At 42.5% G+C, this 26574-nt stretch overlaps 1 protein-coding gene across 1 annotated transcript; it reads right to left on the bottom strand.

The window, feature by feature from the left end:
• On the bottom strand, positions 1–26269 carry emc2 (ER membrane protein complex subunit 2). Its single transcript, XM_083989763.1, has 11 exons — positions 26222–26269; positions 25468–25581; positions 21339–21403; positions 20330–20415; positions 18477–18534; positions 13937–14022; positions 13568–13627; positions 9116–9197; positions 8748–8858; positions 6830–6934; positions 1–1674 (listed from the first exon to the last, which is right to left on the bottom strand). The coding sequence occupies exons 1-11, from the start codon at positions 26259–26261 to the stop codon at positions 1588–1590; spliced, it is 894 nt and encodes a 297-aa protein (XP_083845889.1). The 5' UTR covers positions 26262–26269; the 3' UTR covers positions 1–1587.
• Between the last annotated feature and the right edge of the window lie 305 nt (positions 26270–26574).

The raw sequence follows: 26574 nt of genomic DNA, 5'->3' as shown, positions 1-26574 counted from the left end.
AACCTTTATTCTTCCTTTACAAGTTCATAAGCGACCTTTGCAAGTACAGCAATATTTACATGGGAGCAACAACAAAAAGAAACCCACTCTGTTTGAAATCAAACAGCTTTCACCCTGCAACTCTTCAAACTTCAACTCTTCATTTAGTCTCAGCCCTTTTCCTGTAAAAATAACTCAAGTCAGTTTATGCTCAAACGTCCCCTGGCTTTCATTGGTTCCGCCAGATTGGTGAGGCAAATCAAATGCAGACACATTCATCCACTGACCACGGCCAGAAAGTATTAAAAACTTGAGAAAACGGCTTTCCACACTCCGGGCTTTGAGCTGGTGACCTCTCTCAATTTAAAGGCTGTCCAAAAAGGACCATAAACTCAACGCTCAAGTTTTCCATCAGCCGAAGAGTGAAATTACGAGACAATTGCCATGACTTAATAAACAAAAGAAATGGAAGTAACAGCTGACCCTGCACGGGTGAGCGACAACTTAGGATGATCATTTGGATCGATTCAGATTTGAGAATTACTGGACCGAGTGAACCGAGTGTCCTGCTTTGACGGCAGAGGAAACCAGGCCCGTCTCTCTCGCAGCACTAAGATGTCTTTCTTCCTCCGCCTGTCATGCGTGTTCCCAGATTCATGAATAGATTTTTTTTTCTTTCCAACTTGTGGCGTGTTAATTACTGGCAGCGTTCTCCGAGGCTCTTTAAACTGAAATGACAGAGGTGTTCTTCACTGTGCTGAAGTTGGTTCAGCTGCTGTCCGGGGTAATTGAAAGGCAGGATTTCCCAGCTGGAATCACTAGGAATGGAGAGGCCCCTGTTGTTGCCACTGCTGCCTTCATAATGACAAATGTCTCTTATGCTTTTCCAGGGTAGTTATGACAGGTTCAAATGTGTCAATAAGCGTCACTGCCGAGGACAACGTGACTATTAAGATACATGGAAAACCAGAGAAACAAACTGCTAACTCAGCTCCTACATGGCTACGAACACTCAAAGAAAATACATTTTTCACTCAGCAATCAGTCCTACTTGTATTAAGACATTTAGATACATTTGACAAAAGAAAAAAAGTGTTTTTTATTAAAGATGATTCATTTACAGATAAGTATGGGAGAAAAAAAAAGGACCTCAGTGCAGACAGGTACTGTCTTTATAAATATCAGTTACTGTACAGTTTGTTATCTTTTCTGGTCACATGGTTATAGCCTTGATGTGGATGCAGTTATTAGTGATATCAATTCAAGGTTAAACTCAAAGACAGTGTGGGATGGGGAGGGGTAGTATAGACCTGAGAGCTAGGTTAATACTATGCAGAACTAGGTTAAATAAAGTTGGAGTAGTTTGATTCTATTGTTCTAAGTACCTAATGGGTGGGGGGAAAAAAACTTTACGCTCGCGGGGAAGACGTGTCTTCTATCGTCCATGTCAAGTTCACTCAATTACCGAACCAAACTTGAAGAGGAAAAGAAGATTTTGTATAAGATCTGGTTCTGGTCACATTAAAAGGCTTATTTGAGCTGCCATGTTGCTCCGAGTGACTGTGTGTGAACAGAAGGGAGGAAGAAAGGTGTGGACGAGGAGGAAACCTAGGACATGGTGATCTGCATGGACTCCAGCATCTCCTCCACCGCCTTCATGGAGCATTTGTTCTCCTTGGTCCCACGACCGGCCAGCTGCATGTCAGAGAGGGAAGGTGAAAGGCAGAGAGACAGTGAGGGAGAGAAAGAGAGCAGGGGAGAGGAAAAGAGAACATCAGCTCATTAGAGTTTCTGCCAACTAAAGTAACGGAGAGCCAAACTCACTTGAAGACAGCCTCATGGAGGCATCGATGCCCTCATCCTTCCTGTACCCAACAACGACTGAAGCCACGACGATAATTAGACCGAAATGATCAACAAGTCATGCAAAGTGAAACGCTATCTCTAAATTAAGGATTTTTCCTCCTCTGTTAAGTAACTGCCATTTTAGTAAGTGTGCATTGTGTATGTGTGTGTGAAGCCCACATTAGTCCACTTCCATCGCCTCTAGTACAGGAGTACATAACACTGCACGCTAATTTTAACACTGTCCACGGGGTTTCACCGGAAGTGCCGCAAATTATAATCCACAAACACATACATGATTACTCACGCATGCACATAACAGGCACACACTTTTTCTACCCAATTAAACTTTTTGCAAAAGGGATGTGACATCCCCTGAAAACATACCAAAGAAGAAACACGACTTCCTGAACCTTAGGCAGGAGAGCAGGGAGATGATACAGGGTCAGTGAATCTGACCTCGCCTCACCCACATTTATAGATCCGACACGAATCGTTATGAAATCCTTCCAAAATTATATAAAACTATATTAGGGCTGACCCGATTATCATATTTTGATAATCGAAGGCCGGCAGGGTGTGCTATCGGGCCGACCGTAACGTCTGACCGGGGGGGGGGGGATAATGAAAGTAATGGCAAACAAACACTGCATATATCCAAAATCAGGCAGGTTTCGAGGATGCCAAGTAGCCTATTCATTGTAATGTAACAAGTGCCGATGAGAACCGGTGTCAAAAAGGAAAAAAGGAAGAAAAAAAAACAATCGATCACGGACTTCATGATCAATTTTCCATGCCAACGAACGAAGCTTCGAAGCTTCGATTTTTTTGGGTCAGCCCTAAACTATATGCTACAATATTATAACGCATATCAACATGCAGCCTTCATTATGATATGAGACGATATGGCCTGCAGTTCCACCATATGTTTTTCTTATTTTCCATTGTGGTCAAGTTTTAGTGCAAGTGAGATGGAAATTAAAGCTGCACTGAGAATAAACAAACAAGGCTATAATAACCACAGCCATGTACTTGAACACAGCAGTGCTTCAATCTGAAGGCTAACATGCATATAATGCCTATGCCAACATAATAATGCACTGATGCCATGTCTTTCATCTTCACTATCTAAGATTTGCATTTTATCAAGCCAACATTTTTGGTAATTGGCTCTAAATACAAACATAATAAAATCTAGAAGACTAAAAAATAAAAAGTGTAAAATGTCACTTTAAGACTTTAGTCTTCTACAAAGTGGTAGTATCACGAACAAGGTACAGTGGCTGATAGCAGCGGACACTGATACATCACTGGCAATTTAAGACCTGTGTAAGTAAGATCCCTGGAACAATTTGCTGCTCAGCTCTGACAGATCGCTGCAGCGCATCAGTCAGCGTTTCCCCCTCGAGGTACACGACGTAGAATAATATCTGCTGCTCTGTAAAGGATGTGTCATCAACGGCTTTGACTCAGCTGGACAGCAAAGGACAAACAGGAGGCAAACGGCATCGCAGGGTCCTTTGAATTAAATCATTATGAAAATACCATTACCATTACCCCCCCCCCCCCCCCATCCCCACCCTAAGTCAAACACAGGGATGGAGGGGGGGGGGGATACCGTTTCAACCACATGGCAACACTACCCCTGGACAACAGAGCACATTCTTCATGTCCAAGGTGAGAGATGAGCCCCAAGAGAGTGTGTGCACACTCGGTCAGACAGAGGCACCACTGGCACACACACATGCACACTCTAAACACAACAATTTCAATACTTGAACACACACAGCTATTTTTATATTCCAACATAATCAAAGCAATCCTACATTTATAACAAGGTGCTGAATTTAATACTGCAACACATTTATTCATTCAACCTTTGGCCCAGCCTCAGTTTCTGCAAACAGGGACCAACTGTAGCTGAAACCAAACTGATACTCCATTTCCATCCATGGCAAAACTTTTTTTTTCCCTTCTCTTTTGCCCAACTCCAGCTTAAGAGAGGGCAGCTGGCTAAGGTGTGCAATCGGCTACGCAATTTCCAGTGGTGACTCATTCTTCTAGAGTTAGGGTGTGTGTGTGTGTGGTGGGGTAGCTATAATGATCAGTGCATTTCATTGCCTTGCTGCCTAATGCGCCATTACTCCGGGCCCAGTAGTCAATTATGTCCTCAGCCTGAGGTGAGACCACCGCATTAACTCTTGCCCTGTTCTACAACAGTAGGAGCAGACCAGACAGCTCCACGTCTATTTAGAGCGTCTGATAATAGAGTCATGACGCGGTGGGAGCCCGTGGTCCGTGACAGAGGAGCTAATCAGAGAATCTGTTTAGAGAGTCAGGGCAGGAGGGCAAGTCATGTAGGGCTGCTTAAAAGACCCCTGCACCTACAAGCCACACATCTCCAGGTCTTTCACATGTCAGTTGACCCCCACTATGGTAATTACATTTTTTTTTTTGTTTAAGTCAGTCGTGACCTCTCGCTGACGTCTGCTCCCACTTGCACTCACCTGCCCACCTTTTTCTCACACTGAGGTATGACAATCACCAGGTACTGGGGCCTAATAAAAGCGGACGACTGACACGAGCAACACTTTAAAGGGGCCATCAATCAGCCAGCGCTGGCCCACAGCAGCCTGCAGCTGTCTGACGGAGGCCCACACCGCCGCTCCCTTTAAAGATCTCTGAAGTCATTTAACTGGAGGTGTTGGGGGGGGCAACAAAAAAAAAAAAAAAATACAGGAGGCAACCGCACACCTTTTCATTTAACTCGTCTCACACAGCAACCGAAAAATAAAACACATCTACAAGTGCACATGTGCGTGATGCCAAGCTTGCATACGCATACTGTACAAACACACACCAGTTGAAATCCCAACAACTTCACTATTACTAGGCAACTTAAACAAATACAAGAGGTTGTAGACGAGCGCAGAAAAAAGGTGGGGGAGGGATGCATGCTCCCGTCATGTTTCACCGAGGACAAAGGTGTGACTGTATGTGAAGTATCTCTTTATTATCACCAGGGGATCAGAACCTCACACACTCTGACTGTTCAACACTTCGGCTTTGTCCACGGGTCTTTTACAGCAGCTCAACAATTTCAGTCTGTCATCATAACAACTCTGCCAAAACTATTTTCCTCTGGGCGACTAGAGCACTGACATCTACGCTGTTTCATCTGTTAATAACGAATATCACTATGTAAGTGATATACACTAAGATGTGTGCTCCCTGTCAGTGAGTCAACCATCTTCCACACCTTCCTGGCAACAAAGAAAATACTTAAGCATTGAAACACACACTGGTTAAGATACTGTCTCATCCCTAATGTACGGTAAATCCCTATAGTAATAACTTTAATGTCGGTATCGATACATTTCTGAGCGTGTCTGATGTTTCTTTCTAGCAACTACCGATGATTAGAATTATGAACCTGAATTATATATGAGTTATTATAGATCAGTGAGTTTTATAAACAAATAAAACTTGGTGTATTTAGTGTAATATGTCCACAGGGAATAGGTAGGATCTTATCTGGCTGGCAGCCCTTTCTCTTGTCCTTCAAAATGTCAGCCATCCCCTCAAAGCACGATGCCTCTCGGATTTCATTTCTATCCTCCAGATATTCGGACCATACCAAGTTTCCTCCAGATATGATTTTTTATTTTTACCACTTTGTGCCATCCCTCCCCCCCTTCTATGGGCCTCCTGTCTTGTGATCAAAGGTTTCCACTTTGAGATATCCATCTTGTCTCCTGTTGGGATCAAAGACTTCATAGGACAGCGAGGTACGGTCAGCAAGTGTACGGATCAAAGTGAGGAGTATTGCACACACTTGATGGGCCAGTTTTGTTGGCCGAAGCCACCTCTGCATTTCTCTGTTTATTAAAGAGATCTATCTCTGTATATTAAGGTATAAACCTGATAAAAGAAATAAGTTGAACCTCTTTATTCCACCTAAAATCAAACCTAAATGAGCAAGCAGACGTTTAGAGCTTCTCTACGACACTTCTTCACTCCAAACGGGAAAAGCCACTAACTGTGATGTTTCTTACATGCACACTCACTTGCAACAGCACGCGCTCGACACGTGAAATGTGTCTATGAGGCAAAGAGAGCCGAGTGTGGTGAGACGAGGTCTTTAGAGGCTCAGCAGGGAACCTCTCTCTCAACAGGACCCACACATGCTGAGCTAGGAACCACTTATTACACGTTTTAACTGTCGATGCCCAAATAAGCAACACATATGGCTCGTATGGGAAATAAGTTTTCTCTTAAATATGCTTTAATACCTAGGTTGCCATGACGACGGCATAAACCATTTTAGTGATACCATCTGAGGCGCTCCTCACTTTTTCCCCTCTTTACTTTGCATTTTTGCAGATGCTAATATGAAGGCGCGTGTGCATTTTTTTTTTTATCATCATTTATCTGTCCTATTTGCCCACATTCTTCAAACTTTCTCTGGCAACAGGTCAGAGACAAAACAGATACCGAAAGTTAGTCTGGTGTGATTGTTGTCCTCGGAGAATGAGATTGTGGTTTTGCGAGAGGATCATCCGTGAAGCCAGGGTGTGGGATAAAATCTTAGCAGACATTGTGGCCCTAAGTCAACACATTAATAGTAAATGTACCCAGACACACCAGAAAGACACCAGGGCGGTTATTCCAAGACTGCGAGTCTAAGGCATCCTTCAGGATTGCGTTGCATTCAGGGGTCATTTGCTGGCGGTGAATGCTGTTTGCATACTATGCAAATGAAGGGGATTTCTGGACGTCGGGATGTTGTGTGCAAATATCCCACGAAAGCTAAAACACAACAGAGCAGTCCTATGACTGGTGGTTTCAAGTGTCTGACGAAATGAAGGCTGATGTGGGAAAAAGTAAAAAGATGTTTCTCAGTAGAGGACAGAGACACCAAAGATATGAAGGCAAGCATAAAATGCGTAACAAAGCTAGATGCTTTTACATTAAGCCTCATGACGACAAACTATATGTGACTCACCTTATAGGCCCTATTTATTTGAGTGGCAGCCCAGGCAGCATACTTCATATTGTCCTTCTTCACCTTGGCACTGACTTTAGGACTGGCAGCGATGTGACTTGCAGACTAGAGGAAAAAACGAGAGGAAGAAACAAAATGAGAGAAGAGGGGAAGGGGTGTTCTTATATCAAAACTTGGTGAAACAGCAATAAAAGCATAATTGAGATGAATGTGCAACCACTCTTACCATCTACCACTCCACTAGTCATTGTGGCAGAATGAAGAGAAAAAACAGACCTAGGCCTGATGACACAGGAGAAATCATTTATGGGGGGAAAAAGTGAGTGTTTTAATGCTTCGTACGTAAATTGTCACTTAACGGGGCCTAATTTCTCCAACACCATTGATTCCTGGTGATGAAAGGACCTTGTATGTCTTCGAAAAAGGAAAACCCGGCGCGCATTGAGAGCAGAGCCGTGTGAATCACGGTCTCTGCCTGCACCGACAGCTCCCCTCCGAACCACAAATCCCATGTCTTTCCCATGTTCCTGCCATCATCTCCACACAGCAAACCCCAGAGGGCTTACCCTGCCTGCACTTCAAAGCCCTCCCTACCAGTGTGCTGAAACTTTAACTACACACCAATCAACCTGGCCCTGGTTTTTTTCTATAAAATGGTTTGGCTTCTGTATTTTTTTTAGTAAGCATTTTCTTTATTTCTATTTTTTTTATTTTTTTCAACTCGAGAGAAACCTCAGTTTAAGATGATGTCAACCCAGACAGGCTATCCCCGAATAACAGCGTGCACCATTATGGAGGGGAATCCCCACGCAAGTGTTGTGAGTAACTAACCCACAACCAGACTGTGGTCAGTGCTACCAGGTCGTCTGTGGGACTGGCTGAGATGGTCTGAGATGGTGAAAGTTTCATGACCTCACACTGAACTTCTTGCACCTGTCAGGAGCTCAACCACCGAGACGAGCTGACAATCCGCAAAACACACACACACACACACACACTCCTTGGACAGATCTGTGCCTGATAAAGAATAAACTCCCATCCGAAGTATCCACTAAAGAGCGGAGTGTCAGTAGATGACTTGTCAGGAAGTCGTACAGGGCCTGCTCTGTCTCCAGACGCATAGTGAGATTTAACAGAAGCAAAACGTCTGGCTTTGACCCTGCCCTGTTCCTCCTGTACTCTGCCTAGTACACCTCGGAGCCGTTTCCCAAAGTACGGGCTGCTGTGAGTGTGTTTGGAGTACCTGAGGAATACCAGTGCAGCATGAAGGAAAACACTGGGGCTCTCTGTGTTAGACCTGCTTCCCCTCTCCCACCTTTTATTCCCTGCACCGCTTTGTTTGTGTTTTTATGTCAGGTCTCACTTACATATGATGCATTGGAGCGAGCAGACAACATCCTGTTTAAACAAATATGTAGATGAAAGTGCTGTTCGGACCAAGACTGCATCCAACTGGCACCTGGTTGGATAATTTGCCAGTGACAAAATGCTTACAGCAGTTGTTCTGCTCTCTCTCTCTCTCTTTTTCTCTCCCTCTCTCTGTCTCTGGTGCTTTTTTTTTTTTTTAACTCCGTGCCTACTTTATTTATTCAAGTCATAAACATAAAGATGGTCTCACCAAAGGGGTATTATTACTTAAATAAAGAGCTCCAGAGGGGCAGACTTTTCCGATGCTGGAGTTCACCGTCTGAGTCAGCAATGAGCTGACCTGTCTGAGAGCCCCTTCTTCGCTCCCCCCAAAAAACACACTTACACACACACACACACACACACACACTACAGTCTTGCTTGACACACTCAGTGGGCAGCCTCAACCTTGACAAACCACAGGGTTACAAAAAAGGTTCTACTGTTTTTTTTTTCTCCTTCTTCTTCTTATTTCTCTTCCCACTTTCTCTCCATGCAAAGCAGTACTCACCATGTACAGACCAAACAATGCCCTCATGTTTCGGTTGTTCAGCCTCAGCGCCTGGGCAAAATACTTTCTGGACAGCTCCAAGTTTTCCAGGCCCCCCTGAGTGTACTTCACCTGTGTTCGGGAGGCATTAAAACACGACCAATAAGCTGTGTTAAAGAGGCAGTTCACGCAATGACAGCACGGCATCTGAATAAGCAACACGTGACAAACCCATGTAAACACATCTCCTTTCATGAGCCTATATTCCCAATGACGTTAAGTGTGCGTCGCTGACTCTCTGTGTTACAGAGAGGCACCATTCACAGAGAGCTAACATTTATTCCACGGTTTGCCCCCCCCCCATGCTTGATGACGGACGTCCAACCTACCTCAGCGTACTGCTCACAGTACAAGTGATTGTGAGGATTGGTCATCATCAGCTCCTCCAGACAAAACGCAGCTTTTCCATAGCTGTGGAAATGACAAGGGGAAACAGTAAGGCGATTGATACAGCTGTGGATGTCTCATCCTCTAGCTTGCTCAACTGTGAAGCACAACATCTATAAACTAACAGGTATAAATCTTAAATTGAAAACTACACGGGAGGGATGCAGGTCAGTTTATACGTGACAGACTTATAGCCGATGTTGCGGAGATCTGTAAAGATCTTCCACGTTACATAAAGTTTATTTAAAGGTTTACAGTAAAGGTTACCCTGTCCAGACAGCTGGCAAAGGTAGAAGCCTATCTAGTGTGGTGATTCTCCCTCCTTTGGGGACACCGAGGATCAATCTTGTCCGTCTGTGTGTTTTTTCAGCCTTTAATGTGTAGTTAACTACCTTCCTGAGGTCAGCACTACAGTAAAAGCTGGCACACTGTGCCTATACTCAGATGAGATCACTTCTCAGCAGCAGACTGCTGAGCTGTTGACCTCACACTAATCTGCTGCCACTCCACTTCTAATACACAGTTTCCCCTTCACGGTACCAGGCCAAGATGAGCTAAGATACAGTATATCATTGGAACACAAAGCCATAAAAACGTGTATACACCTAACAAAATGGAAGCCAACACACAGAAACCGAGGCAGAAACAGTCCCACACGCTGAAGATGGGTTTCACAGGCTGTCTATCAACACATTTAAACTGATTTAAAGTCGAGTTGTTTTTTTCCAGCAGAGCTTTAAAGCCTCTTGAGTAGTCGATTTTATCATCCTGCAACATTTCATACACTTCTGAACAAACCATGGCAGTTAAAAGAAAGACCATAAGAGCCCTGTTTGCGTCAACAGGCGCTTAAAGATGGGGCCTTTTTTTCTCTACTTGTGAGAAATGAGGGAAATGCTACGATGCTGAGTTTTTTGTGGGAACCGAATGATCAAAATGCTGCCTGCCACAACATGAAGAACCTATCAGTCTATTTAGAGTCTGCCATGGTAACTAGCTGAAAGATTAACAGCATAGGAGGGGAAAGGAAGGTGCGGACAGAGAAAGAAAGAAATAAACAGGGGGAAGGGGTTGAGTGGAGGGGGAGATCAGAGGGCTCGGATGGTTGGGGGCTGCTTACAATTACCACTTCCTCTCCATAAAGACTTTCAGATGTGCTCGTGCAGTGGCCGTGGCCTGCAACAGAGCCCGCTCCATCAGCCATCAACCAAAATCTTGTACCAGAGCCAGACCCTTACCTCTTCTGCTCTTCCTCCCCGAGCCATCTAACCCTTACCCCGCCATCGCCGGGCTGCTCGCTATGGCTGCTCTTAAGCTCGCTCCTTACCACAGCGCTCGAGTAAGGTTGTAGCCACCATCATGTGCGAGACTGAGAGAATCGTATTTGTTTCTCTTGGAGGTTAGTAAAAACCATCAGCAGTGGCTTTCCCCCCATTTCAATACCACATTCTGACTGCATATAAGACAAAAATGGATTCAGACTGTCTAAAGTATGTTTGAAAAAATTATTACTATTTATCCTGTAATTTCGGATGACCAGTCCAATTTTGTTGAACAGTCTCATACGATGGCTCAGAGTGAGAGCCAGCAGCAGATTCCAGCAGTGGCTCCATGCAATACTTGCAAACAGACAAAACAGTCTCCAGTCTAAACACAGTTGGCATCGGGGGTTGTTTTAACAGTGTCAACTAAGAGGCTATTAGTTACATTTTTAATGTGTTAACACCGATGCCTGCTGCAACCCCTAACAATGGCAGCGCAGACACACACTGCTTTGTTTATTTTTAGCTCCCAGGGTGTTGTGCAGTGAGGGGAGGAGAGTTTATTTCTCTTGCTCGCTTCTCCATCAGCCTCTGTTTTCTCTGGCTGGAGGGGGTGGGAAGGGTGAGGGGTGGTGGTGGTGGTGGTGGTGGTGGAGGAGGGGGGCGGTTATAGTGCCACCACCTTCTCCTGGGAATTTCACAGCAAGTGTTCTCTCTCTCTGCCTCCCGCTCTATCCCTTTTGGAAAAGAGTGGCGATAATGCCGGGCTATCCGGAAGAGGAGGAGGAGGGGAAACAGGGAGTTTGTAACCCAAAATAAAGAAAACAAAGAAAAGAAATTGACACGCCTGTAGATAAGGGGGCTGTGGGAGTGAATGGTGTGATATTAGAAGTGTTGGGATAAGCTGGGAGATAATCCGCTCACCCCTGGATTTCCTCTGACTACTACAGCAATAAAGCCTCCCAGACAAAAGCAAGAAATATCCAATAAGTAGCCTTCTCACCGTGCTACACATTCCTGCTGCCACTGCCTTCGTACCGGAGCAACCGGGCAGCCAGAGTCAGCGTGCCCACACACACATACAAAACTATAGTCCAACAACAGATACCGCTTCAGCAACTTCTGAGCCCCAGGACAATTAAGGAGGGATAAAAGGTGACACAAATAAAATTATTTTTTTGTCTTACAATGCTCTTGTCTTGTCTGGCAACTCTCCTTAGCGACTGAGATATCAGTGGGAGGCCGTGGAGTCTTTCTCCTCTCATATGCAGGAGAGGAGACTTAAGACTGAAATCCTATTAAACTACTCTTATGTGACAAACATGGACAGGGCTCCATTCAGACCCCTGGCTGAGTTAGGCATCTCACCGCCTTCTATTGTAGCCATCCAATGGCCCTCCAGAGATCAAGCCATCAGTCTGAAGCGAAGCCCCGTTAAACTGACAGATATACCCCAAACATGTGGCGGCCTTACTGGAAACAGATTACTTTTTTTGGGAGGCACTTTTTGTTCATGGCAAACATTCGCGATTACAGGAAAAGGTCTCGACTCTCGACTGACAGAAACACACAGCTGAAACACCTCAGACCGTATGAATGTTATTACAGAGGATGTTTCGTTATTTTCTTAAGTTGTTTTTTTTTTTTTTTTGGGGCCACTATGATTGATCAAATAAGGTTCTGCATGATTGATGATAATGTCCTGCTATTTTTCTTTTCTTTTTTTAACAAATATGAGGTTGCTTGTAAAAGAGATTTTTTTTTATCTCAAGCAATTTGCCTGGTAAAATAAAGATTAAATAAATAAAAGTAGTAGGTGCTCCTCTATCCTTTAAAGCAGAACTATGCAGGATTTCGGCTGTAATTATTGTGGCTCAGAGTCACTGTGATGGTAGAGTGACCTATTATGAGGTGAATGGGGTCTAGGCCAATGCGCTCACCCCCCCCACTGGCTGAAAACCGCACTTGCAAGATCAGTCCTCCGTCTCGGTGTAAATCTCATCAATGGATAGAACTATCGCGAGAAACTGCCTTACGGCAGTACGAGATAAGAACGCAGATGACGTCATGCATGTCATGAATCGTGATTGGTTTGAGTTCGGAAAGTCGGAGGAAACCATGGAAACATGTTTGTACTGATGAAGTTCGGCTTGTGGCTAACACGGAGCTAATGCTAACAGACACACACACACACCATGGATCTTTTATAAGATAATGTAATACATCATGACACACACACACACACGCCTTCGCGTTTTGGAACCTTTATTCATGTGTGTGTGTATGTCTGTGTCTTTGTGTCTTTGTCTGTGTGTGGCCGTATTAGCGTTAGCTCCGTGTTAGCATTAGCTCCCTGTTAGCGTTAGCTCCGTGTTAGCATTAGCTCCGTGCTTAGCAAACACCGCTCTCTACCTTCAGCAGTAAACACAAGCACATGTAGGGAGGGGGTGGAGGAGGTGGGGCGGCGAGTTTTTTTTTTACGACAGTGACATGTGCCTCCCAGAACTGTGGGGGAGCCCCGGAGAGGGAAAAAAAGAGAAACCAACGAAGGAGCGAGCTATTTCCGGCCAAGTTGCATAGTTCTGCTTTAAATAAGGGGTGTGCTGAGATCTAACAGATCATTGCATAAGCTTAAAATATTGCCAATTTTCTGCATCACCTTAAGTTTCACTTTTGCACTTGCTGTTTTGAAAGTTGTTGTTTTGACGCTAGTGCTGTTAAAACTGCTTATTATTCGTAAATTAATACTGACATGAGAACTTATTTTATGATGTAATAACCACAGTGGATATCACCATTACCAAAAACAGTGTGAGGTTCTGGTTCAACCCAGTATTATGAGCAGGCAAAGAGAAAAAGAGTTGATAATATACGCAATGTTGGACTTCCACATCACATCTTACAGTGTTGCTGAATGCATCAATGAATACAACAAGATGACTCAACTTTTTTCTGCATTTTAATGCACCTTTAAAAGGTCATACTAGCTTTGTTTATTGTGATAAATAACTTTTTACGAACTTCAAATTTGTCACTGTGGTGTTCTCTGCCATTAGGAAATGAAAAGTAAATCACTGTTGGGCTTTGGCCTAACTAATTTTAAGATATGTTTGTATATAAAAATGTGCTTACTCATGTTCGTTGATGTAGAGCTCTGACAACTCATGCCATGCCTCTTGGTCGCCAACAAACCTATTAACACAAAATGACAAGTTCTCTTCCTCACTCATTGTACCATGCATCAAATCACTACAGCAATGCCAAAACAGAAAAAGCATTTGTAACATAGAAAAGTAAAAATGCAAGTGTAATATTACTTATTACAATACCTATAATAACATTCATCCAACTTTCAAGGCAGGGGAAATAGGTTTTGAGCAGTTTATGCACGAGTTGTGCCAGCTCAATTGAAAGCAGACTGAGTTTTTAATTAAAATAAAGCCAGGAGAGGTTGAGAGGAGAGGGCGCCTGACCCTCTCCCCATGTTATAGAAAAACTCACTGCTCCAGATACTCGTTGAGCTCCCGGATGGCTTCAGTGCTCTTCCCCTGGGCCTTTAGTATGGAGATCTTACGCTTCCTTGCTGCCTGTAGAGCAGAGAGTAAACAGGATTAGGAACTCAGCTCCTCAAGTGTTTGTCTGAAGGGGGGTTAGAGGACGGGTGAGAGCAAGAGTTGTGAGTTTAAGTGTGTACATTAGTGTATTTTCAGTGTACCACAATCCTGCTTAAAGTTCTGCTATGATTCATCTTATGATAATCTATAAGATGAATCAGCACTTTAGTGCATTACAATAACAGCTGCGAAAATAAGGAAAGGACAAAAGGTGCAGATACTTTGTCAAGTTCATTCATATTATTACTTGGAAGTTTAAAAGAATCTACGCATGCCAAGATATAAATGGAGATAGTTCGTGGCCATGTACAACAGAAGATGGGCACACACATTATGAGTCAATGTTTGGGAGTTGGAATGAGCTCAGTGTCTGAGATAAAGTGGTGAGTCATCCCCTAACCAAGTGGGGAAAATGGCACACTTCCCCAAAACCCCAACGCCTGTCTTCCTGCCGGCACGGCACGCATCTAGCGCTGCACCAGCCCAACTTACATCAGCTGAAAATTGCTTTCCGCTTCGTTTTGATGTTGAAGTGACCTTAAGGTGGATTAGATTCTCATCAATCTGAATTAGAAAGTATTAGTCCTGCTGCTCTGACTTTTCCAAATGTTTTACCCCCCTTCCCCCAATCCTTTCCCCCCCTCTTTTTGGTAGTAAGTGAAAACCTTAACAGGAGGCTGCAGCCCCATTAGAAGGGCACTACGCTGTCACTGCTTATTTTATTTATGGACTGGCAATTGATTGAGTGGGGCTTCCTCTTCTATACGCATAACCAAAGCTATTGAAGGCCGGGTATGACTCATGTCTCGGGGGCTGTAAATTTGGGGCCCTTCTGACACTTCCATCATAAGAAATCCACTTATCCATCAAGCCTGGACAGGGACCTCCAGAGACACGGCAGCCTCCACCACTGACAAGCAGTATATTCACTTCTTGGAGAAAAAAAAACAGGACAAAGCAAACAACGATTCTAACATCAACAGTAATGACTCCCAAACACGCTGCACGCATCCGAGGGAAGTGTATATTTTTAGTGTCTTGGTGGCCTGAAGGCAGCTTGAGAGCAAATTATTTAAATATGTTATGAGGTTATCGAGCAACAAGGAGCAGCGGAAGGTCAACCCATTATTTCCTCTTTTATGTTTTCTGACTATAAAACAGAGATCACACCACACTACATCCAACACATTTCACCAGAACTTGATGCTATGTGAGATTCAGGAATTTATACTCACTTCAGACTAAATTACAAGCATGTGGGAGCGTTCCTCGTCCAATACCAAAAAAGGGAAGCAGAAAAAAAACAAAAAAAAAACAAACACTATAGTGATGTTGAATGTGGATTTTTGCACTTGTGCTCTCCCGCCATCACCACACCCAGTGCTCTTCATTCCCAGCTTTTTTCTCTTCTTTTTTTTTCTTTTCCCAGATAAAGAACCACTTGGGGCTCAAAAGGAACATATGGAAGTTGGTAGCCCAGAGAGTCACACAACACTTTATTAAATGAGAAGCAATTCCAAACCACTCCTCTCTCTCCTCCTTTCTCTAACTAATGATCCAGAAAAACCTGGCAGTAGGTCTGATCCGTCTGTTGTCATGATTCTTTTTTAATTAGCGCACTGAGGAGACCTTAGGAGTGAGGAGTGGATTATTTACATCACCCCTGGCTTTTTGCTACGACCTACCGCAACCCTCCTTTATAATAAGAAACACTGCAACCGGGGTGGCACACCTAGCACACGCCAAATACCTGAAACAGCTGCAAGAAAGAGTAATAAAGGGAAGAGGAAATACTTAAACCTAGTCTAGTCTAGAACAGACAAATTAAAGGTTTGTTTACATTTGTACATTGCAGCAATGAAAGCATACATTTTCAATTATTATGATAAATCATAATTTTTTCTTGTGTGATAACACATTCCTTTTCTATTTTCAATCAAATTCTGAATTGAGGCATTCAATTTCCTCAAATTCCCTCACCCACACAAACCTAATCGTATCCTACAATGAATCTGTAATTGCATATGACTGCGGGTCAACCTCAGGAGTCATCCCTGTGACCTCAGTGGCTTATTTAAGAAATTCTAGCTTTATGTAGTAGACAATTTAAGGGTGAAATTAAAGCACTCAAATTCAATACAACAATCGCTTGGGTCAGTTTGATGTTAAATAATTAATAAATTCGTACATCCCTGTATGCAAATGTTGTGGGCACTTCATCATCCAAAATACTCACAAGAAGAAATGAAAAGGTGGAAAAAATGCATTTACGCACGCAGACAAGAATTTTGCCAGATCATTGCTGTAGGTATTGGAACATAGCAAGCAATGGAAGGGCTAAGAGTTTGAAACATTTTTTGGACACCGCCATGGCAAAAAAACCTTGAGCAATTTTTGTTGATTCAACAATTTTGGTTAATGGGTACCACATCTATTCCACAGCCTGTAATTACAACAGCTCAGTTTCCAATCTCTGCTTCGCATGCTGGGATGCCTCGCAAGTCTTCCTTGTGGTCGCCAATTTTCCGCCATTTCTCAGGCCCATCCCTTGCCCAATTCTTAAGAGCATGTTGGAGAACATGCAAGCAGGAGATAGCCTCTCGTTGCAAAACAGGTGACCCAAACAATGTCATCATATCATCGCTCCACCCTCCACCGCTACACCCATAGTCATACTGGACGAGGATTGTGGGAAAAAGGTTTCAAGGTTAAAATCCCATGGACAGAGAAGCTATTTGTCTGTTTTGTTCCATTCCCGGCCCCAGGTTTGACTGACAAGCCTACCCTTGCTAGGGTTGCAGTATCCAGCATTCAGACACCAGGAAATCAACCGTTCCCTTTCCGAGGATGTCCCATGAATTCCCAAAAGATCTTTACCACGTTGGGGTGGAGCCCTGGGATTCACTCAAATTACAACTCCCATTGTCAAAACAGTGGATGAGTGCAAACAAATTGTTACACATTATGCCAATTACTTGCACATACATTTGCTGGTGGGACTCACATCTTGTGTATGAAAATGACAGAGTTGCAAAAGAATAGCACAATTTATGGCTTTTGCTTCAGTCTTGTCTTACATGGTACGAATTTTTTTCAGATTATTCACTGCAGCATCCAAATGTTATTTTCCTTTCAGACATGGCAGGGAACAAGCAACCAGCACAATTTTAGAAAGGAGACCATCACTACAAAAATGTTTTTGAAAGTCAAAGATGTTTGAAAGACCACACTGAGAAATTCTGTTGTTGTGTGGCATTTGTTTTTTGGCAGCATCAGTGCCAATGGAAATCACAATACTTGAAATCAAAAATTGCACATCTTCATTTTAATTTTCATAAAGCTCTCCAAGACTATATAGCTATCTATCACTTGCCTTGAAATGAAGTGTGTCCTCCTGAGCACTTATTTTAATTGACTTATGACCAAAGGGACTAGCCCATGAAAACAACCCTATCCCATTTATTAAAAGCTGACCTGCCAATCCGACTTACAAACTTCCAAAAGCAATAAAGGGACAAAATAAACAGAGATAGTATTGATACAGTGATGTGGGAATGAGACAGAGCATGGTGGGAGGCGGCAGCTGTGGGTATTGACTGAGCAAAATAAAGATGAGGAGGCTACATCTCTATGTGAAAGAAAGCGGGGAGGGTAGGCCGCATCAGAGCGAGGTATGAATTAATAGTTGTTGTTTTTTTTGTAAGGCTTCCATTTGTTTTAAACAGACAGCTGTTGATATGAAGGGGAGAGGTAGGGGGGTGGCCAAAATAAATGGGACCATGGTTTCTGTTGAAAAGTATAAAAAAGATGTATTTCCCTGCATGGCCTCATGTCCTTATGGAAACAATTTACAGCAGGTACATTATGTTTTGAGTTGGTGGTGTGGGATTGGCAGAACGCGAGCTAGACATGCTTCTGCAAGTCATTTCACAGCGATGAATAGTAAATTGAGAGGAGAAGATAGCACAGCGAGAAGATAGAGCTGTTCCCATCAGCCTAACTCACGTCAGACTTTGCACCTGAAGTCAGTGGATGAAATGGAGAAGGTGGGACACCCAGTCCTGTTCTCCCAGGGTGGTGGTCTGAAAGGTCCAGTAAATCACCGTCTTCAAAGACCGGGGGCCTTATTTACGCTTTACTTCCACCAAACATGTCTGCCACTGACTAGGACCATGAATCACACCCCCTCCTACCTCTTAAACACTTTTCAGTTGTGTGGGTGCTAGGCTGATCAGCATTGTGGTTGAGGTCAGAGAGGCCAAGGGGAGTTTAACTTAGCAAACTCACACCGCTAACACCAAAGTGCTTCAGCAGATTTAATGCCGTCCAAAAAAGCTGAGACCACAAAGTGAAGCAAAGTAGAACGCTAAGCAGAGGGATTTTTCCCTTTCTCCCCACTTTTTTTTTCTTTTTCTTCTTGGTCTTACCGTGTTGGTGGGGTCGTCTTGGAGAATGCTATCGTAGTGCTTGCTGGCCTCATCGTACCTTCAGAGGGAGAGAAAAGAACATCAAGTTGCTTCTTTTTAATCGATCCCAGTCCCCGGTCGGTTAAAATTAGTTGGTAGGGAAATCAAACAGAGTTCAAGGTAATCGAGTTTCTATATACAGCATGGCAGGTTCCTATGATTACAGTGAGGCTGCACAGAAATCAGTGGTGATCCAAAGGAAGAAATAAACACTCGTTTAAGTTTAGGTTGCTGGTCACACAGCCAACATAGTGAGAGGCTTATATCACTTCACAGTCATGAAATCAATACAAACAGAGAGCACTATTTTAAAGACTGTATTTTAATTTGATTGGATCCAGTTTGATTCACCTTTAAACAAAATTAAATTGCTGCCTTTGCATCTGTCCAGATCAGCAGCTTAAGTTGTTGGTTCAGTTGTCTGTCTTTCTGCCCATATTTACCACAATGCACACATGTGAACCTGATAAGCAACAATATCCAACATGGCTTTGCTCAAACTGTTGGACTGAACACACATGACTTTGTTTAAAGGGGAAATTTAGGGGCTGTAAATATCAAATCATACGGTAAAGAAATCTGGGAATAGGAGGCATGTGCACCTCACTTGTCATGTTAAATCAGGCGCTGAAGGATGATTTTTCAACTTTTTTTTTGTTTACAAGGGGCAATCTGCAGCACTGACGTTTCAGCAGCCAAAGGCGGGGCTCAGCGATCACAAAGTGTCCCGCCCCCACAGCCTGCAACAGACAGAAGCAACTCTGGTTTCCATTAGCACTGAGCAGCCCCACTTCCAGCGCCGCTGCTTCCCTCACATTCACTTTATTACTCAGCCACACTTTGGGAGATTTCAGATGGCACCAGGCAACCACTCACGAGCCACTTTGATTTGCTTTATTTATTTAGGAACCAAGTGTATGTGCATGTGTGTGGGTGTGTGTGTGTGTGCATGTGTGAAGGGGAAGGGCCTTTGCCGTTTGAAGCTGTGTCATTCAAGTGTAGCTCTGTCTGCTGCCAATTAGATCCTAGTGTGCCGTTTATTTAATCTGACAGTGCCGAAGCAATCACTCTCAATTATCACATAAACTCCAACATAACCGATAAACCAGCAATTGTGATCTGGGTGGGGAACATGAGCGAGGTAGTAAACAGATTGAATTACCCTTACTTCAGCTCAGCACAGACTAAAATACCCCCCGTGTTTATCTTTCCTGCTCAGTCTCTCCATTCGGCTACCTTTTTTTCAATAAACTGGAGATTCAAAAATGAAATACACCATTAAGGGAGTAGGAGGAGGGGTGGGGGCAAAAAAAAATTGAGATTATGGTGGCAGGTCAATATTCACAGGGCCAAGACATACTCGCTGCACAGAGACCAAAACAGGACAAAGTGGGGGGAAAAAAAGCAAGAAAATAAGGAGAGGAAAGAGAGAAAAAATACAGCGAGATGAGGAGAAACAAAATAAGGAAACAACGAAGGAACAGAAACCAGAGAGGACTGAGGGACCCCCAGAATAACAGTGGAATCTGACCACTTCCTTCCCGGGAATCCCTAACTCAGGCTGAAGTGCCACAGGACTACCCAGTGTTGAACCTTTCCTCTCCACTCCCCTCTTCTCTAAAGGAGTTCTGGGTGATCCAACGTAAACACACACATACTGTACTTACACACACCCAGACCATTGTACCACTTAGGATCTGCTAACAGTTTCTCGCCCCCAAGCCTCCCAAATTACCATACATAACAGCAAGGCTGTGCTTTTTTTTGCCTCTTTACTCTCTCCCTCTCTGGAGCTTTTAGTACCCAATGCTTACCTTTCCAAAGCTTCCAGCCTCATGCCCGATAATCGCTTCACTCTGTGGCTATCTGGAAACTGCTTCCTCAGTTCCTGTAGACAGGTCTGTAAGGATGTGGGCAGAGGAGAGAGAGCAATTATAGTTGGCTGTAACTAAACTTTATGTTACACTCTTGCACTCGCACTCAGATACTCGTGATTTTCCAACACAAACCACCTGTCCTGAAAATGTCAGATTTTGCTTATGTTCCAGCTAAACAAACCTAACGCACCGATATAAAAATAGACTGCCAGCGAAAATCTGCTGTTTCCATGTTACTCGTTTTGGGCAACCACCACGCTTACTCTTCCCTCTATACAGGGGCTGAATTAATGCGATCACACAGTAGGAGTAGCTGTAATCACATTCAGCATTAGTCTGAATGAGATGCTCAAGTCTGCAGTGTGATCTGAATCATTAAGCCGATGTCTGGTCCTTCTGATTTTTTAAAGTCTGGGAGCAGGGCTGAGAGGATAGCCAACAGACAACTATTTCTAATCACTGAGTTCTGCCTCCTCTGTACTCAATGACTCATTTTCTATGCCAAAGGAGTCATCACTTCCATACTGATTAGAGATGAACCATTTCAATTATATTGACCTCTTTTTTTTCCCCCATGCAGATTTGACTATTTTCAGAGCAGTGAACATTTCAGAACGTGAACTCAGAAGCATCACATTAAGCTTCAGGGATGGCAAATAAATCTTGAAGGGAAAAAAAAAAAAAAGTTGAAGTTGAACTCCATAAATGATGGCCAAGTTCAGCTAACACTTGAAGCATGCTTCTCCGCTCATTTGCTACACCCTCTAATTCCAACTCTCAGCAAATTGTTTTTCCAAACTACAGACAGAGTAATACCATTTGGCCAAATAAAAATCAGATTTTCACATTTGGCAGAGCGGGTGCTGCAAAACAGGAATGGCTGTGAGAGAATGAACGATTGCCTTTGAAGCTCCTGGGTGTGTAAGGAAGCGCGGTAAAAACTTACCAGAGCCAAGTCATCCCGACTGCAGTCCAGCGCAGCGATCATCACCTGCTCATAAATAATCCATACTAAGCAGAAGAGACACAGACAAAAAAAGACTGTGTTAACGCCCTTTCCATTCCACTGTCTGGTGTAGCATGAAAACATGATAAATTGAATTGTACACTTGACGTACAAACCTAAGAGTCTGTCCTCAACAGCTGCATGTCGTGTGTTTCTTTTTTTTACACACACACAAACAGGCTTCAATGATGTGAATCAAAAGCTTAAGAGTTCACTTGAAGAACTTTCCCATTAAATGTAACATTTAATGCTACATTTAGTGTTTTCTGCGTGGCATGAAGTGAAGATAATGCTACTTGGAAAAAAAACATACGTTCATTTAAAAGTTGGACAGCACAGCAGTAATGAGAATCATAAATGCAAGAACATTGTGGAATGCAACGCCCTTATGTAAGCCATTACAGCCCTGTTATTGATTTGCCCCGCAATGAGGCGGTAATAAATAACTAATTCAATTTTAGTCAAAATGTTACATTTAAGGAAATTAAGTTTAACGAAATTAAGGGAAATAAGATGTTACATTTGTTATGATTACCTCCCAATTTCAAGCTGAGTTTGTACTCTCTCAATATTACCTTCCAACCTCCCGTCCACTACTAAAAACAGTGTTAGACACTGAAAGGGGCTTTTCATTGGTACCAGAGTAAAAGAAAATGTGATTTGGTTGGCTACATGAGACCTGAGGCTTTTTTTTTAAAGAAAAAAACCCAACTAATTTTAACATTTCTCTCATCTCTAACTCTCATTGCCTAGTCTCAGCGGTGTGACTCTGCAACTATTTTAACAGTCAGTGTAGTGGATCAAATGCCAAGAACAAGTTTAAACAGCTAAATGAGGCTGGTTTGGCAACACAATGCATGATGTGTTTGTACTAAAAATTTAAATAAATAAAAACATGCTCAGTATGCATGTACAGCATTATAAAATAATGGGATCAGTGGGTAATGGTAAAGAATTGCCTATAGGTTTACATAAAAGATTTTAATATCAGACCACCATGAAGATTCTTTACATTATAATATCTTAAAAGATTCTTTTTTTTTCAACTGGACTTTAGTTTGAGTTTCTTGGAAGATTTCAAGGCTACGTTCACACCTCAATGCTCAATTCAGATTTTTTGCTCAGATCCAATTTTTTTGTTGGGCTGTTCACATTACCATCTAAAATGTGGCCTATATCAGATTCCAGCGTGAACAGTTTGCGGTTCCGAACTGACTCTCATGCGCAAAAGAAACAACGTCAACGAGGTTATTACAACCCAAAGTTTAACACCACGTGTCTTTTTTTATTCATAATCTCCTCTTATTCAGCGCTCAGCTTCTCACTACAACTGTTCTGTTGTCGGTAAACACGCGCTGCTGCACGTCAAATTATCTGGCATTTTATCGAGCCGTTTTGTGTGTTCTTCAAACAAAACCTAGAGTAAACATTGTAAGGTGACATAAAAGTCGCATCAAATCCACCTTAGCTGTTCACACTGGGGTCGCATTGGAAAAAAATTGGATCTGAATCTGATTCAGGACCACATATGGAAGTGGTCTAAATCTGATGGGCCAGATTTGAGTGTTCACACTACTTGACCTGGTCACTTGACCCTAAAAAAAACTGGATCCGAGCCACTTTTGCCTGCAGTCTGAACATAGCCCAAGTGACACCATGTCCTTGAGGATATTCAAAGACGTTGTATACCATATTATAGTCAATTACTTCTTGAAAATTCTGAATTATCATGAAGAAACTAAGGATTGACAGTTCAGCTTTTAGATTTTAAAATAAAGGAGCCAGATGAAGTCACTGTCTTTCCCTGTTGACCTCATACAACGTAGCTGATGTGTACATTTTGTTTGGCTGTAGCTGGTTGCATCATTAGCTGCACTAATATTAAATATCTCTGATTTATCGACTTTCTGCTCCATTACGCTTAATGACATTCCCTTCGTGTTGAAACCTTGTGGTTGATATTGTCAAATGTGTTTTGTTTTTTGAGACCCATATAAAAACCAATATCAATCAAGTCTGAAATTTTAGCACTGTTATATGATTAAAGCGGCTTACATTATAGAGGCTTTTTGGGTGTTCATCATTAACAACAGTACTATTTCCTTAACTTTTTTCACTTAGTGGTTAGCCACATGAAATGTAATGTTTATTAAAATGTGTTTTAATTTACTCAACTGTAACATTATAACATACTGACTAACGGCCTGGCTACACAAGCCAATTAATGGAATTAATAAAACATGTTAGACAGACAGCTTTGACAGGAAGACTGGCCATGTTCAGCCAAATGAACGCCCCTGTTAATTGAGAAGAAAAATAAAACCAAACACCACCCAAAAACTGACAGGGTCTGCCAAAACAAACAAATGCCTGAAGTTTGTCTTGACTTTAATGATGCCAACTCTTGTTCTGATAATTGCCATCTCATTTCACAGCCAATTTAAGAGCTGGTTTCAATAAAACCATGGCATGTTAAGTGTTTATCCGCCTCTTTTAAGGACTGTATGAATCATAACAGCTGGGGAAAAGAGAGAGTTTTATGGGGTAATGCAGCAGGACAGCACTGTTATAGAGGAAACCATGACCTTTGATATGTTTATGGTAGGTAAAACTTACTGCTGCTTCGAGAAGAAAATCTAAAGAAAACAACAGTATACTGTACTTAATGCATCAGCAGGCAACAAACTACGCCTTTGATACACCTTTTACACCATTAAACCTGTCTTTCAACTGTATCCCTCTTGAACTCTGGGCTAAGCTGTTGCTCATTATATTATCTTTTTGTCTTCCTCTTCTTCTGCCTTTTGCGTTTTATTGGGGTCTGCAATGTGGTGCATTACTGCGAGTGTTGATTGGAAAATGTGCACGTGTGGAACCCCAGATTGATGTGGACAACAACTGTACGAATAACACTGTATCTGTCTGTGTGACCAGAACAAAGTCTGAACTGTCTGGAGAACCTTCAATGCAGTAGAAATGTTCATAACCTTCCCCAGCTCTATGCCTCAACGCAATCCTGTCTCTGAGCTCTCCAGGCAGTTCCTTTCAACTTATGGCTGCTATGATTTTTGCTTTGATATGCATGGTCAGCTGTACGACTTTGTGTGCTTTTCCAAATCATGTCCAATCAATTGGATTTAGCACAGTTGGACTCCTGTCAAAATGTTTTAACATCTCAAAGATGATCAAGGTTAATATAGGAACCTGAGGTAAATTTGAGTCAGAGATACTTCCATCAATGTCATATTTCAGGTATTCCTCTTTTTTAGTATATTTGAAAAAAAAATCTGTTCTATTGTGTCATTTTGTGGTAGTGAATCTTTATTGATTGAGGGCTCTGGGGGGGCTCACCCTATCATGTAGGCTTTTCTCCCCTAATTGCAGCAGCCATAGGTAGGTATGAATCTGATCTGCAGCCCTTTGCTATCCCTCTCCCCAACTTTCCTGTCTCTCTCCACAGTCCAAATAAATTGACCCACAAATGTTACGGCGCCAACAAAAGCATTGGAATGATCTGGACTCCTAATGCATACATTATGAATACTTGGTTATTAGGCTATTAGCTACAGCTCAGAGTTGTAACTTAACTTTGACTGAGACACTTTTTGACCTTTGTTGTATTTTTAAAATGATGTCTAGTACACATCTATGGTGTCTGCAGCCGTCTGTTTAAATTTCAACAAACAGGTGCAAATGAGGCCTTAGATTCAAGGCCTCAATCCAAAAGACAAAATACACCTGTTTTAACTGAGGGATACTCAGTGATTTTGGACTTCCATTCAAAATTAGTTTTTAAATTTAAAACTGAAAGCTATATTTGTTCCCACTCTAATAATGTGACATGAAATGTAGCACAAGGGAATAATGACAAGTCGCCCATTGTGTTTTTAACCAAAACAGTGGTGTTTTGCGTGCTAACAAGAGTTTATCATAGAGACTCTACAGTAACTAGTTTTAACACAGACTGATACCTAAAGATATCTTAAATTCTTGCACTAACATCATTTATCTGAAATAATAATAAACAGCACTGCCTATGTTGACTCATGCTTATTTCAGCCACACTTACTGTCATCTCCCAGTTTTGATGAATGTTCACAGATGAGCTCTTCACCAACATCCACTATTTGTTCACTATTCCTGCAGTTATCTTCTCTCCATTTACGCAGCTTGTCTCTCATTTCTGTGGAATAAGATGTTAAACAGTGAGATGCAATCTGCGTCCGTCTACACACCGTGAATCAAGCAAGGTCCTCAGCAATTATGCAATACCATTGATACTGAATCCTCAATCTTCATTTGAACTCAACATGATAATTATGCCGGTGCGACGACTATACTCACTGGTGAACAAGAAGTCGTACTAACATATTAATTATTGTCATTGCCTCTGTTGTACTGCATTTCTTAATCAGAACCATAGACATATATTGAGACGTAGCCATAAGCCATGGCTAACGTTAGCCGAGGCATCATGATCGACTCGGACATTAGAGGTAGGCTATATCTCATGACGGAAAAACATTGCATCCTGCTATACAATAAACGCTGCATTCATGCAATCACCGACTGTGTTTAAATGACGGCTACCGAGCAGACACTGGTCCAGAGTGTATGGATGAACACGATGAGTTAGCTGACAGTGCTAACTAGCATTAGCTAACCACTTCACGCTGACTCGTCAGCTTGTATTTTTTTCAGTCTACGACAGCGACGATTCTTCCACGTAGTCTTACACGGAGAAAAGGACGAATGCTACCAGAAAAAAGAAATGCACGTCTTACTGACACCGAGAAAGCTTGCATTTTTATCGTTGGTCTTACCTTCCCAGCCTACATCATACATTTCAGAGACCGACGCCATCTTTTTTTTCTATTGACAACAGGCGCTGTTCGCCGACGTCACGGACTTGGCCGGCTGCAGGCGTGGCCTGAAGAGAAGCGGTACTGCAGTTAGTAGTTGTGAACTGTTTTTTTTTTGTTTGTTTGTTTGTTTGCTTTGTCCTGAAATAGGCAGTGATGTCATTAATTAAAGAATCTTAATTCTTTTTTTATATAGATAGTCCATGACTTTATTTAGGTTCATGTTATAATTTTGACTCTGAAGACCAAAATGCACGTGCACTGTTTTAAGCACAAAGTAAATTCTTGTTTACCTAAACAAAACTACATCTACT

Source organism: Trachurus trachurus (genome assembly GCF_905171665.1).
Source record: "Trachurus trachurus genome assembly, chromosome: 16".
Taxonomy (NCBI): domain Eukaryota; kingdom Metazoa; phylum Chordata; class Actinopteri; order Carangiformes; family Carangidae; genus Trachurus; species Trachurus trachurus.
Note: the sequence above shows the minus strand (reverse complement) of the source record. Positions and strands in the feature narration are given on the sequence as shown.

Bases quoted from the DNA above. Each gene is read 5' to 3' on its own strand.
- emc2 (XM_083989763.1), bottom strand. From the start codon at position 26,261: ATGGCGTCGGTCTCTGAAATGTATGATGTAGGCTGGGAAG. The intron at 20,416-21,338 runs GTAAGTTTTTAC...ACATCCTTACAG, and splicing joins GTCGGGATGACTTGGCTCTG to ACCTGTCTACAGGAACTGAG. The intron at 13,628-13,936 runs GTGAGTTTTTCT...TTGTGTTAATAG, and splicing joins CTCAACGAGTATCTGGAGCA to GTTTGTTGGCGACCAAGAGG.